The sequence below is a fragment of the Crocodylus porosus genome, unplaced genomic scaffold, assembly GCF_001723895.1.
Source record: "Crocodylus porosus isolate Cpor-Errol unplaced genomic scaffold, CroPor_comp1, whole genome shotgun sequence".
In the NCBI taxonomy this organism is placed as follows: domain Eukaryota; kingdom Metazoa; phylum Chordata; order Crocodylia; family Crocodylidae; genus Crocodylus; species Crocodylus porosus.
Genome location: NW_017728886.1, coordinates 73,347,963 through 73,366,873, shown reverse-complemented (window position 1 = coordinate 73,366,873; position 18,911 = coordinate 73,347,963). Strand labels below are relative to the sequence as shown.

Here is an 18,911-nt window from a genome sequence, read left to right as displayed (position 1 = left end):
TTTTTTTTTTTTTACTGCATAAATTGGACATCTTCCTGCAGTCATGAATACACACTTGCATTTTATCTTTTATCAATTGGGGTGCCTTATTCCATAGCTTCTGAGGTATTTAATTGGGTTGATTTGTATGTCACAAGTCATATAGTGGCTCTTCAATTAATATGGTTTCCTCCAGCTTCTGATGTGAGTGAGTACTGGTGTAGAAAACAGGTTGTTTTTTTTTATTCTGCATATGTATCCTGCGCTGTCTGTAGCTACATTTTTAAGATGGTGACAGCCACTGTACTGGTTATGAATTAGACCATTATTTTGTGGGTTGCATTCAGCTGAAAGCTCTTAATCTGTCTGCTCTTGTATCTCTGTATGTGGAACTAATTTGCTGTAACTACATATTTAATGTAACAGAATGAAATCATTTTTACTTTAACTCCAGAAGTGTGCATAACACTTAAGTGTGAAGAAGTCCCTGCAATGATTGGAATTATGAATCATTCCGATAATGAGTCGTCATGTTCAAGTTTTTTTAAGCATGGATAGTATGGAAGATGATGCTAACATACTGGTGTATGAACCCTACTGTATCACTGACCCTGCATGTGAAAGTCACTACACATTTCTAAGCCAGTTTGCAAATAACTAGATTGTGAGCGCTAGTCCCTGAAGTTGACAAACTACAGCCTGTGGGCTAGATTCAGCTCAGATGTGGAGCTTTGGCAGTGGGGGGCTTTGTCTGTGGGTACCTGCCTCCTGGCCTGTCCTAGGTCATTGTGTCCTACAGCTGGAAAAAGTTGCCTATACCTTTTTGTACTAGCCTTTTAGAGAAACATGGCAGAAGGTAGAGGAGATGGGAGTCCATGAGGGATGGTTGTACTTCTAAGGGGGCGATCCTCCAGGCCCAAAGGATAACAGTCCCAGAGAGAAGCAAGGTGGGTAAGAGAAACCCCCTTGGCTCAACAAGGGCATTCAGCAATGCCTGAGGACTACAAGGTAGGGGGTGTACAACCAGTGGAAGGGAGGAGCTATCACCAAAAAGGAGTACTCCTTGGCCCGTGGGTGTAGGAAGGCTATTGGGAAGGCCAAATCAGAGATGGAACTCAGGCTAGCAGCCAGGATTAAAGACAACAAAAGTCCTTTTTCAAATACATTGAGAGCAAGAAGAGGGCACCAGGCAATGTAGAGCCCCTACAAGATTACCGTTTGTATCTTGTGGCTACGCTGGACTAGAAAGCTGATATTTCTAACAGTTTCTTTGCCACTGTTTTCTTGAACAGGGACTGGGATATCCCACCTACTAGAAGTAGGGACAATCTTGGGGATAGCTCTGTCAGACCTTCAGTCAGCACAGATGTAGTTGGGGATATTCTGGAAGGGCTAAACATTTTTAAATCTGCAGGTCCAGATGCCCACCACCCAAGGGTGTTGAGGGAGCTGGCAGGGGTCATCATAGAGCCCTTGGCCCAGCTGTATGAGCATTTATGGTAATCTGGCCAGGTGCCAGGGGATTGGAAACTGGCTAATGTCCCAATTTTCAAGAAGGGGAGGAAGGAGGACCCAAGTAACTATAGGCCTGTAAGCCTCACCTCAGTGCTTGGGAAAATCTTGGAGAGAATCATCAGGGAGCACATCTGTAGGGGGCCAGCAGGGAAGAGCATGTTCAGGGGCAATCAGTATGGGTTCATCAAAGGCAGGTCCTGCCTGACCAACCCGATTTTTGTCTTTTATGACAAGTACCTAAATCCTTGGATGATGGTGTTGCTGTGGATGTAGTCTTTCTGGATGGGGTTCAGTGTAGACAAATGCAGGGTGCTGCACCTTGGGGGAGAGAATCCATAGCATACACACAGGCTGGGGAGTTCCGTTCTTGAAAGCACAGAGGCAGAAAGGGATCTTGGAGTTATTGACTCCAAGATGAACATGAGGCACCAGTGCCAGACAGCAAAGCCAGCCATACCTTGTCATGCATCCAAAGGTGCATCTCAGGCTGGTCCAGAGAGATGATACTCCCCCTCCTATGTGACTTTGGTCAGGCTGCAGTTGGAGTACTGCATCCAGTACTGGGCACTGCACTTCAAAAGGGATGTGGCCAGCCTGGAGAGGGTTCAGAGGGCTACCCACTTGGTGAGGGGGCAGCAGGACAGGCCCTATGAGGAGAGACTGAGGGACCTGAACCTGTTTAGCCTCAGCCAAAGGAGGCTGAGGGGGGACCTGGTGGCTGCCTACAAACTCCTCAGGGGAGATCAACAGCAAATGGGTAGAGAGCCCTTTTCTCCCCAGCACCACCTGGGGTGACAAGGAACAATGGTAATAAGCTGATGGAGAATAGGTTTAGGTTAGAGATCAGAAAGCAATATTTTATAGTTAGGGTGGCCAAAATCTGGAACCAACTTCCCAGGGAAATGGTCCTCACCCCTACGTTGGGCAAATTCAAGGGGAGGTTGGATGATCACCTGTCTGGGGTGTTGTGAACCCAGCATTCATTCCTGCCTGTGGCAGGGGGTCAGGCTAGATGATCTGTTCAGGTCCCTTCTGACCCTAGCTACTATGAAACTATAAGGTGCAGATTACAGTACTATATTTTTTCTCACATACCACATGCACACTTGTTTTGGGAAGGTGTAATGTAGGAATTTTTTTCCAAAGTCATTGCTGACTTTGTGACAGAGTAGTAAGTACCTATGGAACATCAGGGTCCAGGAAGTATGGCATCCCAAGAGACAGTCTGGATGAGGTAGCAAGAACTTCCTGGTGTGGGACTTCTAGGTAGTTGCTGCTGCCTCACCTAAGCTGTCTCCTGGAATGCCATGTTTCCTGGTCTCTGTTCTCAGGGGGACTTACTCTGTCCCATGAAGTTAGACCTCAAAACCTTACAAGGGCAGTTGCAAAATTTGTTACTCTTCTGTTTGTAAATAGTTCTTTACATTCCTATAAATAAGTGTTTCCATACCACAAGCCTCACCAAGGCACTACCAGCAACTTGCTTGCTGCCTCGGGTGTTTAGCTGTTGGCTGAGAGGATTATCGCAAGACTGTCATCTTGGCAGCAGCGTGGCATGCATTACTTCCAAGCTTGCTGCTTTTCCACATGAGGAAATTGGCTCCCCCCCACCCCTTAAGACATGCACCCCAGTTTGGGGTGGGGAAACTGATTTTTGAGGGGAGAGGGGTCTGTAGTATAAAAGTTAAATTTCTGGTGGTTTCTATTTTCCTACTGATGACTTTGGTCTTGTACCCTTGCAGTACATTTGAAGTGTATAAGTAAAGTGGCAAATGAGCTGTAGTAAGCAAGGAAACCTTAAATGTTTGATTTTGAAGGATGGTCTTAAGAAATGATGTGGTTGTGGGAAAAGTACCTTCTGTTTTTAAACCTAACTCCTGTGTACTTTTTTTTTAATAGGCCAAAAGCCAGTCTTAACAGATGTTCAGGCAGAATTGGACAGAATTTCACGAAAACCTGAACTGGTTTCTCCTACAACACCTACGTCCCCTACAGAAGGTGAAGCATCTTGAAGACACCAAATAAAGCCATTTATTCTGTTTCTTTTCTGAGAATTCAAACTTGCCTCTGCCTCTTCCTTCAGTGACTGGAACTAAGGAGCTGAAATTCCTTTTTTCAGAGAAGGACAATTATCTTGATCTTGTGTGTTGCCCAACTTCACAAAAGGGAGCTGTACAGATGGGGAAAAATACCACACTGTGTTGGACTACTGTTAACAGTGCAATTTGACAAAGAATTAACTAATTCCTGAATTTTGTTGAAAAGTCCATGTAATTCTGTAATATTGCAAGTATGTCCACTTAATCATATACTGTTTCAAGGCTGTCTAGAGTTGGAAAATGGATATGCAACATGGGCACTTAATTTATATTGGTATCCCAAACTATTCTAGTTGTTTAATACAGTCTTAAACAGATTTAACTTCTGAGGGAGAGAACTAGTTTTGCTGGAACGAAAGATAATCATTTGTTATAATTTTGCGTACCAACAATAAATTAACTAAAAATTTTTTAATACTTCATTTGGAATATGGCTGCAAACGTATTTGATCTCATGTGAGATTTATGCAGCATCCAAAAACTTTGGCTAAACTTTTGTTCAAGAATAATTTTTTTTTTTAAAGTATTGGCCAGCTTATGGGTTTGTTTATTTTATAATTTCTGACACCGAATAAAAGATGTATAAAGAGAAAAGCAGAGGTTAAATGTACAGATTATCAGTATCCTGATTTTTGTCTATAATATATATGGCTCAGCCTTAACATTCCCCTTGTTTCCCACACAAGTTATGGTTTTTAAAATCAGTCATCAAAACTGTAATTGGTTAATAAAGTATTCTCTGCATTCAAATTTCAATAATTCATATTGCTTTCTGTTGTATGTTAATTGAAGCATTTAATGCATTCACTTTCAAAGGCTAAATACTTAAGAATATTCAGCTTTTGTTTTGCTAACTGACACTGGTTCAGCTTTAAGCCTTCCAAAAATTTGCCACTGTCAAAGAAACCATTAGGTCTGCATACTGACACCATCTTGCACTAACATTTTTTAGGAGTGAAGCAAACTTACCAGATTTCTGTAATTTATGTGGTCTGTCTACACAACACAGTGCAACACTACTGGGATGTTAGTTTCCTTTAAATGCTTTTTTTTTTTTTTTTTTTTTTTCCCCAGTAACTTCCTAATTGTGCATAATATACCATGTGTGGTTAGTTTGGTTTGTTTGCACATGCTTCCTCCCTCCTCCCCTCATTAGTTTGTGGGAGATTTCTCTCATACTGAGTTTATGGTCTCAAGTTTTTTTTCTTAAAGTGACCAATAAATACTAATTCTTTATTCAACTGATTCTATGGGTAGGCTTTTTAAAAGCTCAACTAATAAGCTTTTAAGCAAGTTACTGCAGGCAGAATGCAGTGCTATGTAAATACTCGACCTAGCTCAGGTACAAGAAGCTTTATAGCCTTAATAGCATGACTATGCCTCAGCAAGTACGCCCTCTTCCTAATTAGTGTAGTGTTCTACCCAAGGTAACACAGTGGTACTGAGTTTTCACTGTGTAGTGAAACTAAATGGACAGATAGTAGTCTGATCAATTGGGGTGGTTTTATACATTTTTGTGTTTTCTGAAATAATTTTGCTAAAAGTATTTGTGTAATAGAATTTTCTTTTCAATTCCAGTGACTTTCCCAATAAAATTTTTTAATGTTTACATCCTAATATTAATGTTGAGTATAGTGATATACTCAACATTAATTGAAGTTCCTATTTCCTAACTGCAGTTACAAAAGTTTGAGTAGTCTGTATACCTACGTAACTTTTTCACTTTCTTGAAACCAGCATAACAATGCGCTTTATTTTTGCCTAAGCTTCCAAGGGGTTTGTTTAGCTGTTTTGTAGGTGCTAGTGATCTGAGATTAAACGGAGTCAGTTTTTAGCTAACAGATTATTTAAATAGTAGCCTGTTTGTTCTTTTGAGTTGCTTTATTCAATCTTGGAAGTGACAAATCTAGGATGCAATGATAGCAGACTTTTGCCACTGTAATAGTGATCCAGTTGTTTGCCAACAGGAATAAAAATATAGAATTAAATTTTTTTTCATGTAAGGTTTTCTAGTCATTGACCCCATGGCATGTGTCACTCTTTACCCAACTTGCTCTGTGTACCCATGTATAATACTTTCTCAGCATGGTATTTAACATAATTATAGGAATTTATGTGGCTCTTGAAATAACCAGAGTGTTTTCCTGGCTAAATTTCAGTGGTACGCAGTACCACAGCACATCATGTTTTTTCAGAGGTTGAAACTTTAGAATTCTAGCGTACTTAAATTTCAACACTATTTTTATACTGTTCAGTTTTTGCCAGAAAGTTTGCGAACACTTGAGTTTTGTTCAAGTGTCTCATGTCATGGGATCAGAGATCTATTCTGAAGTGGGACAAATAGCTCCAGGGTTAAGGTCCATTACACTTCTTGTGGATTCCTTTTTAGAATTAAAATGTCTTTATGAAATGTCATTAAATCTAAAATTCTATTTTGGTATATTTTTAAGCTACTGAGTATCATCCTAGCTGTTCCTTTTCAGGGATAAAAGAAGACCTAGAAGGATGTTGGGGTATCGTCCTCTTCATTTTGTACTTGGGTTCATCCTCTTCATTTTGAGGAAAATACACCAAAAATTGTAATTTTAAAGTACTTGATAATAAAGTAGTTGTTTATTCCATTGGGAGAGAGAGAAGCAACTGATGCAGGTGAAACTCTGTTTTACAACTAAGCAGTTATCACTTGCTCTAAAACATCACCTCAAAACACAAAAGGAAATATTAATTGTAAATACCTGTACTCCTTACGCTCCAGTGCACAGTGACTCAAATGCCATTTAGAGTAGTTAGTACTTTCTGCAGTAGGCTTGAATGTCCTTTTTGAATCTTGACAACTGAAGCACTAGGAATTTCAAGTCAATAATTAGTGTAGGATTTGCCTAAACTATCGTTTTGTTTCTATTGTAAATGGATGTCAACCCCACATTTTCAGGTTCAATTTTAGGAAAAACTTCTTTCCTTGAATAGGAGTCCTAGAGTTGATAAAGACCTTAAACTGCTGTTGCCCTTTTAAAATCCTGCAGGAGAATCAAATAACGATGAAAAGAATGCAAAGGAGTAAAGGGGTATAGGTTGTAGCTGTCTTGGTCTGAAGACATAAGCAGACAAGGTTTTTTGGGGGGGTAAATCTGATTTATCTCTTATTAGAACAAGTCAGAGTTGGAAAAATTCTTAGCAAGCTTTCAGGTGTAAATACCCTTTGTCAGGCATATGGCTCAAGTTGGTTCCTTATGCCTGGTTCCCTATTCCTGGTTCCTTTTTCAAAGTTAATCTAGACATAATAAAAACTTGTTATTAATAAATTACATATCCTAAAGAGACAGAATTTCATTACTTATGCATATATACTAATTAATATGTAAAATAATATCTTGCATCACATACAGAGCCCTAAACAAAGGTCAGATTAGGATGAGATTATGGGGCAAAACACTTCTTGGGCCACCTCAAATATAGTGGTGATGCCACTGGAGGACCACCCCAGCCACTATGCTAAATACATACAACTGACTAAGGAACTGGATTTTGGGCTGGGATTATACCCAGAAGTCCTTTTTAGGGCACCCCAGACCACACCTCTGTGGCACCAGGGGACTCTCCTGGACATCTCTGACAAGAGACCTGCCCAGCCCAAAGTGCAGTTTGGCTGTGCCAAGCTGCCAACTAATGCCATCCCCCAGATGCTGAGCTAAGTATCTGACCTTGAAAAAGCCCAAAATCCAGTTCCTGGGATTAGACCCAGAAATCCTTCTTGGGCCATCCCAGACCATATCCCTGTGCCACCAGGGGATGCTTCTGGACATCTCTGACTACAGATCTGCCTGGCTCAAAACATGTTTTGGCTGTGCCAGACTGCCCACAGGCAGCACACCAGGCCAGTGTGCTAAGTATATGGAACCGAATAAGGAACTGGATTATGAGCTGGGATTAGACCCAGAAATCCTTCTTGGGCCACCCCAGACTACACGTCTGTGCCACTGGGAGACTCTCCTGAACATCTTTGAATAAAGACGTGCCCAGCCTAAAGCGCAGTTTTGCCTTGCCAGGCTGCCAACTGACACCACCCTTGCCACAGTGCTAAGTGCATGGACCCAAGTACGGAACTGGAATTTGGAATGGAATGATAGCTAGAAATCCATCTTGGGCCACCCCAAAACATGACTCTCTGGTCCTGGGACATGGTCTTGCCCGGCCCAAAGCACGGTTTAGCCGCCCCTAGTTGCCAACTGTTGCCACCCCCCAGACGCTGTGCTAAGTATATGGAACTGAATAAGGAACTGGATTTTGGGCAGGATTATACCCAGAAATCCTTCTTAAGACACCCCACGCCATGCCTCTATGGCACTGGGGGACTGTCCATGCTTATCTGGACACAGCCTTGATAGCAGCTATAACATGATTCTTTTTTTCTTTATTTAGGCAATTGTCTGCATATCCTAGGACCTTCCCAGTGAGGTCTGGACAAGTTCTAACTTAGGCAGTGCTACTGGCTGACCTCCTCTGAGATGTGGGCCAGTATTCCTGCTGCTTTTTCTCACTTGCTACTTATTCATGTGGCCAGGGCTATACTGAAGTGTTGCTAGTATAGTTAAATTGGCTAGGGATTTTTTTTTTAAACCTCTGCTTCTTCCCCCTCCCTGCCTCACCTTTTGGTTGCATCTGTATCAGCAGTTTCTCTAGCATACCTCTGCCAAAAGAAGGATGCCAATGCTCATCAGGTTTAGTGAGGAGTGTACGGGAGGTGTTTTAGCTACTCCAGCAGAAAATTCTGTTGTGTTGCCATGCGCTGTATTTACACCAGGGGGCTGCGTTGACCTAGCTGGTAAACAAAAAGTATTGCTCAGTGTTTCCCAACCAGTGTGCCATGCACAAAAGCGTGGCCTCAGAAATGAACAGGTGTGCCGCAGAATTTTGCCATGGCAATGAGCTACTGCAGGTATGAGGCCGGGGAATGCCTTAACAGGTGTGCCACAGAAAAACTATTAATGTAAGTGTGCCTTTAGGCTGGTAAAGGTTGGGGAACACTGGTTTTTTCAACCTGTGGTCTAAGGCAAAAGAGGACTGTGATCGATCAAAAGCATGTGAATACCCATTTGCAATTCAAAGGGGTTTGCAGCCCCATTAGAAACTTCCAAAGGGGTCTGCACTGCCGTTCACTTTTTTTTTTAGGGATCTAAAAATGGAAGAAGGTTGAAAACCACTGCTTTGACAGCACAGATCCTAAGCTACCTCTCAAGTGTCTGAGTGCATTGAGTGTGATCCTGTTCTGCCCTGTTCAAGCCCCCAAAGAATCCCTTAATGCATCTACTTTTGCATGTAGTTACCCTTAAAATGGAGTCACAAAAAGCAGGGGCATCCACCCACCTTCTTTGTATTGGTGATTTTTTTGAGGACCTGAGTAGGGTGTAATATACCGGATCATGCTTGGCCCCTTAAATGCCTACCAGGCAGCAGAGACCCCGGCGCCCTAGTGGAGCCGAGCGCGCCCAGCCCTCCGGCCGGCGAGTACCAGGGGCTGCCCCTCGGGAAAGGAGGCGGCGGTGATGCCCCGTGCCGGCAGGCCTCAGCAGTCCCCCTAGGTGAGGTGCTCCTTGGAAAATCCCAGATCTTTTCCCGGCAGGAAACCAAGCGAGCCGCATTTCTGTTGCAGCCCACGCCTGAGGGCTTTGTGTTGACACCTCGGGGTTCGTTTCGTGACTGGCAGTTGTAAAGCTGGGGGACAGGCGACGGCCCGAAGGCTCCTTTACGCGCGCACTGACTAGAGCGGGCCGAGAGCCCCGCCCCGCCCCGCCTCGCCCCCGCGTGCAGGCCGGCGCTGGGCCCTGCGCTCCCTCCGCCGTGCCCTGCCGCGCCGGCCCGCGTGGGGGCGCTGTGGAGGAGGAGGGGCGGCCGGCTCTGCTGCATTAGGCCGCTTCCGCCTGCTCCCGCGCCCCGCCTTGTGCCTTTTGCTTTCGCTTCGGCGGCGGCGACCATGGAGAACGGTGCGGTGTACGAGCAGACCACGGAGCCCCGCGCTGTCCGCGCTGGCCTCTTCTGCTCCCCCCACCTGAGCCGCCTGCGTCTTGCCCTCAAAGCTCTGCAACTGGTGAGCGGAGCTGAGCGGGGCGGGGCGGAGCGGAGGCGGGGGGACCTCGGCCCAGGGCTGAGCCCAGCGCGGCCCTCAGAGGCTGAGGGGATCCCGGCGGGGGCAGGGGTTGCCCTGAGCCTTCCCCGGGCCGGGGGGTGGGGGGAGGTGTTGTGAGAAGGGTGCTTGGTGTTTGGCAGTGAAAGCTGCCTCCACAAAGCTGTAAGTATCACTGTATTGACTGACAAATTTCTTTGGGTAGGTGCCGTATCTTTTCTTAGACCGGTTAAATGGTTGGAAAAATTCTTTGCAAGGTTGCGGGCACGAACACCGGGGGCCCCCGGAGGCAGGGTGACCGCCTGCAGGCGGAGGTGGAGACCGTCCACAGGGGCTTCTTTCAACCGACAACTATATTGACCCTATTTCTCTCCCCACCCCTTGCACCTCATGCCTGAGATCTCCCTCATTCCCTAACTGCTTTTTTCCCTTAAACTTTTTAACTGGTGCTGGTCTCCCCCGCCCCTCCCTATACAAAACAATACTAGTGGGGTAGGCAGGGTGTGGATTACAGGGGATGAGAGCCCCCCTGTAAGATTTGAAAAATCGTAGTGTTGTGGGGGGGGGGGGGTCTCCAAGCAGATTGCTCCTTCACTTAGGTGGACTTGTTAATCAGTGAATTGATTTAAGTGGTTTTGCAGACCTCTCCAAGAGTCAAAGTGTAATTTGAACCCTGAGGGTGAGTGGATCTAGGATTTTGAAGAGTAGGGTGCAGGCAGTGAGGTGCGGTGCCACACATTTTTCCCCAGTTAAAATTAAGCTGGAAGCTTCACTACTAGGATGAAGGCCTTAGGGCCCAGTGATTCAGTTTGAGGGAGAAGCAGAAAGAAACCTACCTTCATTGGAATGAGTTTAAAACAGTCTGCTGGGTGCTGATAGAGGAACTTCCTTGACCAGGAGCACCTGAGCAGAATGGTAGAAGAAAGGCAAGCTTCAATGGTGGACCATCAAGACTGTTAAAAAGGAGAGGTTTTTTTAACAACACCTGGAATGAGGAGTCTAGAAAGGAGCAGGTAGATTATAATGAGCCATGGAGTCAGTGGATTCTCTGGGCACTGCTTGCCTCAAAATGCTGCTGCCCCTGCCAGGCAGTTGGCTTTAGATATTGGGTGGAGTGGGAAACTAAAGTGCACCTGTTAGTACAGAGAAGTGAAGGAGGTTAGGGAAGGGCATTATCCTATCCAAATTTAAAACAGACCCTAAAATAAAATCCTAACCAAATTACAAGTCAGCATAGTTGGTCCTTCACTGAAATTCATACAGCCGCTATGTACTTCAGAGGGAGTTTAACTTTATCTAAAAAGTCTAGCTTTGAAAAAATTAAAACGCTGACAAAATAGCCTAAATCCAGTGCTGCGTAAGAAATGCTGATCTTCTAAAGGCTGTAAAGGAAGATGACTCACTGGTATTGCAGCTATAATATAATATTTGCAGCGGATTCAAATATTGGAATCTGCCTCTGAAGAGGGAGGCATCTTCACATGCCATGTTTCAAATGATCTCAGTCTGCTGTAGATTCAGATAAATAAGAGGAGACTGTCACCTCAGTACTTGTGCTCATACCATTTTAATCTGAAATTAAGATGGGCTGAACCCACATGGAAAATGTAATGCTTTGCACTAAGAAATCCTTTAACATAACTGTCAGTAGACTGTGGTGATACCTCAGTCTAGGGACATTCTGGGTCATCTAGTCCAGTCCATTCCTGACACGGGAAACTACAGTATGTAATAATTCATGCATGTTTTAAGCTCTGTCTAAAACCAAAAATCATTAGAAGGATATTCCAGAGCTTCCCTCCTCTGTTGGTTGTTACAGTGAACAGGTGTAGCTTGGATAGGGAAATGCAGTGCATCACTTCAAGTCAGAGAATCTTAAACCCTTTAGCCTCTTGATGTGTATTTTATAATCTCTTGATTTTTATTTTTAAATGTGGAAGATAGCTCAGAAATGAACTTTAATAAGCTCCCAGATACAATCCATTTAGAACATCCTTCTGTCCTTTTATCTTTTATCCATTTTACTGCATCAGCTCACCAGTGAGTTTTTGGCATAGCATCTGACAAGTGTTCAATCCTAACTCTTAGAGCACTGATTCTCAACCAGGATCATCCTGGGGTGACTTGATATCCTTTTAAGGATATGCATATACCTAAACATGAATCACAAGATAAACTCAGAGATTTCAAACAGGAATCTGGTGTCAAAACCATTCAGACCTGTTGCGGTCTTTCTGAGTTTTTTTTTCAGTTTAGTATTTTCCCATTGTCAAGCAGTAGGTGAAAGTGAAGAGCTGGCATTTTCCAAGGGATGACTTGAGTCTAAAAAGGTTGAGAACCACTGCCCTAGTTCATCTAAAATATCACATATATGGAGTCTCTGAAAATGCTGTTTGCTGTGATTAATGGCAAGAGCAGCAGCCTAGACCTTAGCAAGGAGGTAGTGAAACCCAAATGGAAAACGGCATCATCCAGTCATAGATACAGTTAATAGGAACTGACTCTGAATGACTTTAGAGTCTGAAATGCGTCATCGCCATGAGAGCACCAGGTGGTTTCCACCTCTTGTTTTTATTTGGGCATTGCCAAAAAAGGAAGCAATCAAAATTTTAAAATGCATGACCATCACTTGAAAAAAGATACAAGAGAAAGCACTTAGTATTTTTTAAAGTTATACTTAAAAATAATTTTTAAAGAACCCTGTAACAATCTCAAAGCTAACACTATTTCAGCTATTTTGGGGGTTAACTTGTACTTTTTGTTTTAATGCTTATCACGAAACAAACTTCTGGAAACACGTAGACTGGTATAAACAGTCCTGTTGACTTATGTAGTAGACTGCTCACATGCCTGTGTTTACTTGGCTGGGGCATTTCTCTTTAAAAGCTTTTCTAGGAAGGAAGGAAATAAATTGCTAGGGCCAATCTTAAGCAAGACGGGAAACTGGTAGACCTCTGTGGGTGCAAACTTGATATTTCTAAGGCTTTGGCAGTTTATTACTGGAGCCTGTCAGTGGCAGGGAGACAAATAGGGAAGGTATCAAGAGTGAGACTTCCTTTGTACTCCTCAATAGACAGCTAATTTTTTTTCTTTTACCTTGACTCCCCTTTCTTGAAATATACAAATTGTTGAGTCCTTGGCCAGAGCACAAAGCCTGAATCAATCTTTTAGATAATTTTAGGTGAAGGTGAGTGACATACCACTTTATTAGGAAGAAAATCTATGTCTTTATATTTTATTAAAATATATTTATTACAAATCCTGAAAACTGCTGCTTTTGAAAATCTGGTAAACATGATACTGCAATCTTTTGAGAAGCAAAGTGATCTAATAGATGGAACACTGGGGTAGGACTCAGGGGACTTGAGTTCTACTCCTGAAACTACTGGTGACCTGCTGCACAGCTTTGGTCAGGTCTTGTTACCTGTTTGTTTCTGAACCATTTCCTGTATTGTCTGTTTAGCTCTTTGGAGTAGAGACTGTCTTACTGTAGTTGTATACTAGACAGCATTTTGGGATTTCTAGAGACTGTTGTGTGTATAATAATATGCATAACAATAACTTCAAGTTAATATTGCACAGTCAACTATCTAGTATGCTTTTAAGTAGGATGTTGCTTCATCAGATCACTTGCGACTTCACTGTGACAGTGTTCCCTAAAATACAGTAAAACCAATTGCAGAAAGTTGCTTTCCAGATTTAAGTTCCATCATATTCAGGTATTACTCTGGGATCACTTTTCTCCTAACTTATAAATGCATATAGTAATACAAGTGTATTACTGACTGCTTCTGTTGAAGCTTTTCTTTGGAGCACCTTATTTTTGGATCCCCTTGTAACAGGTTTGTGATCAGGGGCAGCTATGACACCCCCTGATGGCTGTGTAGCTCTTTCCCAGCTCAGGCTCTATTGTAGCCCTCCCTTGATTGCTTACCTGCTATGCTTTGTTTTTACTAGAGGTTGAATTATTGAGGCTGCCTACAGGCCTTAAGAGTGAACCTTAGTCCATTTGCTCCCAGACCCCCAATAGCCTCAGTTCAACCCTTAAGCTCAAAGAGCCCTCTTAACTGGTCTGTGCCTCTGCAGTGCACCTGTAGCTTTAAGGCTATGTTCGGATTGCCCCACCAGGGGACTTGTAACCTTAAGGGCTCAATGCGTAGCTCCATTCCTCCCCTATACCATGACCCAAACCTCCCAGCAGGTCTCTCCTTGGTGTTGCCTGTTTATACACTCAGCCCCTTTGGGCCTGTGGACCCCCAGTCCCTTACAGAAGTTCAGAAGAAGGCCAAAGGCCCCTGGTCTCACACCCAGCCCCTCCTCCAGGTTCTCAGACTCCTAGTCCTGCATGCAGCCCCTCCTCTGGGCTCTTGGCCCTCTTAATCCACCTTTTAGCCCTTCTCTGGACTTGGGGACCCTCTAGTCCAACTTAGACCCCTCCAGGCTGGCTCATCTTTCCCTGGGCACATGGACCCTCTGGTCCAGGTCCATAGGTGCCTGGACCCCTTACTGGGCCCCACTCAGTCTGTGGGCTCCTGAGTTACCAGTTTTCTAAGTAGGCCTTGAGTTTGCCACAGCAGAGCTCAAGGTTAAGCCACCAGTGCCACTTAAAATAGAAAAGAAGCTTCTTAGCCCTCTGGCAGATACCTCAGACCCTCTCTACTTGCCTATAAAAGCCCCGTCTTTCTCTGCTCAGGTGACCTGCCTCTGTTCCCAAGCCTGCAGAGTTGTTTACATAAATGCAGGTCCCTTCAGGAGCCCCGCTACGCCCATAAAGATGTAACAGCCAAAGCAATATTGGGAACAATGGGCACATCTACACAAGATGCTTAATGCACAGCAGACTAATTCTACTCCACATTAGCACAGCAGGTAAAGCCCATGCTAAAGTACTAATGTACAGTAGATTTAGTCTAATGCGCATTAACATCATTTGGAAAGCACTCATCTACGCTAATGCACAGTAGCGCCAAGTACAGTGCATTAAGTTAGTGCCTGTCATTACAGGTACTAAATCTAATGTGCCATACTTACAGTGCATTATCGAACATGTAGATGTGCCCACTGTGTTTTTTATGGAGTTCAGTTGCTTAATATGAAAATAATCTTATTTGTTACCTAAAATCTGGTTCAAATTCTTTGCATAAGTAGACAGGGAAAGACATGTTGTGCCAAGATCTTAGATCTGAATTTGTACCTAAAGTCATAATATTTGTCATCTAAGTGGGGAATTAAAAACAAAAGTTTGCATGTAAAAATACCAATGCATAACCTCAGACTAAAAAGGAGGAGTGTCATCAGTGAGAGAGATGCGTTCTGGTTTTTCAGTTGTTCAGTTCCTGCACAAGCTGTACTATATAGGACACTTGTAACAGAAGCATCTTTGATTAGCAGCCTTCAATATAATTCTAAACCAGAAGATTTCATTTGTGAGGTGCCACTGTTGAGACTCCAACAACAGTCCTTAAGCTCTTACAGTCCTATAGGAATAACTACACTGAACCTTTACAGCTTTTCATTATGTAGAAAGGCTATCTTAGAGATGGGGCATTCTTAAACTAACTACTAGCAGTATATATGATGTTGGCATCAATGAATGACTTGCCCTCAAGTGAAAAAGGAGGTATTCATTTCCAGTACTCATGGACAGAACTATAAGGATAATGATTTAAAAATAGCAAAAAACCTTTTACAGCTCACATTTCACTGTTATGTGATGCATACTGTAGATGTAGTAATCCTAAAGCTGGGGGGAGAGTCAGGAGAGAATTTGGGTACCTGTTTCCTGATTGTTAGTGGAGAAGATATCTCTGCTTTGTACAGGTTAGTCTATAGTTCTGGAGCGGGCATTCGTCACAGCATTTCTTCACGGCAATTTAAACCAAAATTACCACTGTTCAAAAGTTGTGCTGAGAAGATTTGCTGTGTATCTGGTGACAGGGACCTCAATGGCAATATAGCTTTCTGAGAAGCTTCTTATAGGGAAGGGTTAAAGAAATAGGGTGGAGGCATTTTTAGGTGCTTTTGCCCAGGGAGGCTTTTGGAGGTGAAATTGGTATCCATGATAATGCTTCTGGGGAAACAGAATGCAGTATGTGGAAACTGGTCCCTGTTTGAGGAAAACCCATATATTTACACAGTGATAAAATAGGGTCCTAGCTTCCAGACTCCTCCTCCTTGTCCAGATCTACTCCCCGCCCCCTTTATTTATTTAATTTTTCGTAATTTTGCACTTTTAGAGAAAGGTAAGGGCTTGACTCTATGTACACAAACTTGCAGAGACAATAGGGGTGATGGGTGGGTAGTCAGGTCTGTTATCTCTCATCTCTCTATACTACTGTTAACAAGGATGTTATTTCTGGAGACAAATCCACAGTTTGAAAACTGAAACTAAGCATCACAGAGATGCTTAATGGGATCTTTTAGACTGAGCACTAAGTCCCATTGGGTCGAGTGGTTTTCTTTAATCTTTGCTAATCTATAGAGGAGCCTCTGGGAACCTCATAAGATTGGGCCCCTAATACAGTCCATGGCCTGTTGTGACCTATTTATAAAACTTTTCTAAAAAAGTTACATGAATATATTGTCTCAAATAGTATATAATTAGAAGTTATAATCCTTATTGCATGATGATATCTTTGAACTTTAACACATCTTAAATTAAAACTATCTTTATATAGGTTTTTTTTTTTAAAAAGCATCCTAACAAAAAATATAAAACATTTGATTAAATCAAAACAATCTGATTTAAATTAAAAAATCCAGTTTTTTTTTTACCTTGATTTTTATTTATCCTGTTAGCAAATGTTAATAATCCTTGTGATGTTAGAGACGAAAAAGAATCATCAACTCTTGCTCCAAAGTTGTTGTTATACACATGGAGGGGCTGGAAAGAGCCTCAAGAGATGATGTAGTCCAAGACTACTGACCTTTCAGGCACCCTGGGGCCACAGACCAGACTCAAGGCTACAGACCACACGGGTGCCCCCTGGCACTGTGGGCAGCTTGGATCCTCCTGTCTCCCAGCCGCATTGGCAACACAGGCAGTGCAGTGCTCCTGTGTTGCACATGCAGTGGGGGGGGGGCGAAGCTCACACAGTATGGACACCTGGTAGAGGAGGGAAGCTGGGCTGCCTAGTGCCCCTCCTCCACTGTACAGCATCTCTGCACCATGGCCGTCTCTGCAAAATAGGCAACCTAGCTCTCCCTGCGCAGCCAGGAGGGTGTGTGTTGTGGTGCACGCGTCTGGGAAGTGGAAGTCCAGAGGCCCAGCTTCCCACTCCGTGCAGCTGCTGCATACACAGCACTGACAGCCCAGCTCCCCCTTCTCCCAGCCATGTAGGCTTCCCCCCACCCCCTGCTGCACTTGCGAGAACCCCCCACAACTGCACACACCACCCACTTGCAGTGTGACAGTGGGTCCCTTCTTTGCCATGTGCACAGCTTGGGCACTTCAGTCCCTTCTGGGTGGATGACAGGGGCCCACAGGCCACTTGCTAATCTCTCAACGGCTGCCATTGGATGTTGTAGTCCATCCACCTGCTGTAAGACATGCTCCAGTGTACTTGGATCATCTCTGACGATGAACTTTATTTGAACGGTATTGGATTTAGGATGCATCCTTTGGGGATGCAGTTTAAGAAGTCCTCCTTGTTTGGCAGTGTAGCCATTTCTGTGCATCTTGTCCCCTCTGCAGCAAGAGAGACTTAAGTTGTCTCCCTCTTCATAGCAGCTTTTTGGATATTTGAAGGCTACTGTCATGTTTCCCCTTAATTGCCTTTTCTGCAAGCTAAACATGCTTATTAATTGTCCCCACCTTTCCTTGTATGATTTGTCTCCAGTCCTCTATATCATTTGTTCCATCTGCCTTTGGACTGTCCAACTTCTCCACATCTTTTTCAAAATGCAGAGCCTAGACTTGCACACAGTACTCTAGATGAGGCCTAACCAGCACCAGGTAGAATGGCACTGTCACCTCCTGTGGCTTACACCTAATAGTTCGGTAATTTAATATAGATTGATCCTGGTTATTTGGGTCTTGGAGCTCTGTTCTGAGTTGGGTTAGCATGTATTATCACATCTAATGTTCTTTCTTTGTCTAGGGAAGGCAATTGATTTAATTTTTCAGTGCTAGTAAAGAATAGGATCTATGACCAGAAACATAAGAAATATATGCTGAGAAATAATCATATTGTTTTAGTTGGTGAGCTCTAGTTCTTTCTATTCCTGGGATGCATTAAGTTTGTTGCTGTTAAGTATTCAATATAAAATATTAATCTGAAGTGTTGTCACTTGGGCATGGTTTATATTGTGGAATTTACAGTCCACAAGTACTGAGCCTATATGTACCGTAGGAAAATTCAGGATGAAGGCTGCCATTCTTATCCTTGCAGGGGACGCATTCAATGTTATCTTCAAGTTACTTAATTGTACAAATAAATGCCAGCAATTAACATTTCAAAACTTTGAGATATTAACAAGGCCTTAAAAAACCTTGGGGAAACCAGCGTTTTAACACAGGAACTTTGGCCTTGGAGATGAATCTAACCTAATTCAATTACATGGTCAAAAGAAAGAAGCAGTGTGCTTGGTAAGGCATTCTAAAGTGTAGAAGAAATCATTTTAAACTGGCAGGAGGTGATGTCAAGTTGTAGCATCTCTCTTGCAAGTTTTGCTTTTTCCATTGAACGCTTTAAAACGCATTTAAGCACATAACTTTGGAGTCAGGGACGAGTGTTATGTCAAATGTTATGTTATGTACAGCTAAATCCTGAATTCTCAATAAATCTGGTGGACATTAGTAGTGCTGGAAGTATAATGCCATTGGGTTTTAATCTTGTTCACTCTGGTGAATTACAGGATCCTGATTTTGCTATTTTGCAATTCTGCATTTTGTAGCATCAAGAGATTCCATGTTTTAGACAGGTCTCTTACTCTTGCCTCTACCCACACCTATTTAGAATAGAGTTATATCAGGGTAGGCAACTGTTTTTGGCCGGAATGCCAAAAACGCCCACAATGCCTACCTTGGAAGGTGCTGGCATGCCAGAAAAACAAAATGAGGGCAGGGGGTACATGGCAGGATGCCCTGCTTGTGCCCCTTGCCCCCCACCCAAAACCCTTGCCCCCAGCCCTGCTGCCCTTGCCCCCTGCCCTCCTCATGACCTTTGCCCCCCCCCGTCCTGCTGCTGTGTCCCCCA

The 18,911-nt window shown here is 43.4% G+C and overlaps 2 protein-coding genes across 2 annotated transcripts in view; both read left to right on the top strand.

Moving 5' to 3' along the window:
• Window positions 1-4,352, top strand: part of DYNC1LI1 (dynein cytoplasmic 1 light intermediate chain 1) — a 39,646-nt gene extending 35,294 nt beyond the window's left edge. The window contains exon 13 of the mRNA XM_019536392.1: window positions 3,394-4,352. Within this exon, the coding sequence (XP_019391937.1) occupies window positions 3,394-3,506 (113 nt within the window). The 3' untranslated portion in view covers window positions 3,507-4,352. The remainder of the gene's footprint in view (window positions 1-3,393) is intronic.
• Window positions 4,353-9,526: 5,174 nt separating this feature from the next.
• Window positions 9,527-18,911, top strand: part of CMTM6 (CKLF like MARVEL transmembrane domain containing 6) — a 23,939-nt gene continuing 14,554 nt past the window's right edge. Inside the window, exon 1 of the mRNA XM_019536379.1 lies at window positions 9,527-9,678. Within this exon, the coding sequence (XP_019391924.1) occupies window positions 9,565-9,678 (114 nt within the window). The 5' untranslated portion in view covers window positions 9,527-9,564. The remainder of the gene's footprint in view (window positions 9,679-18,911) is intronic.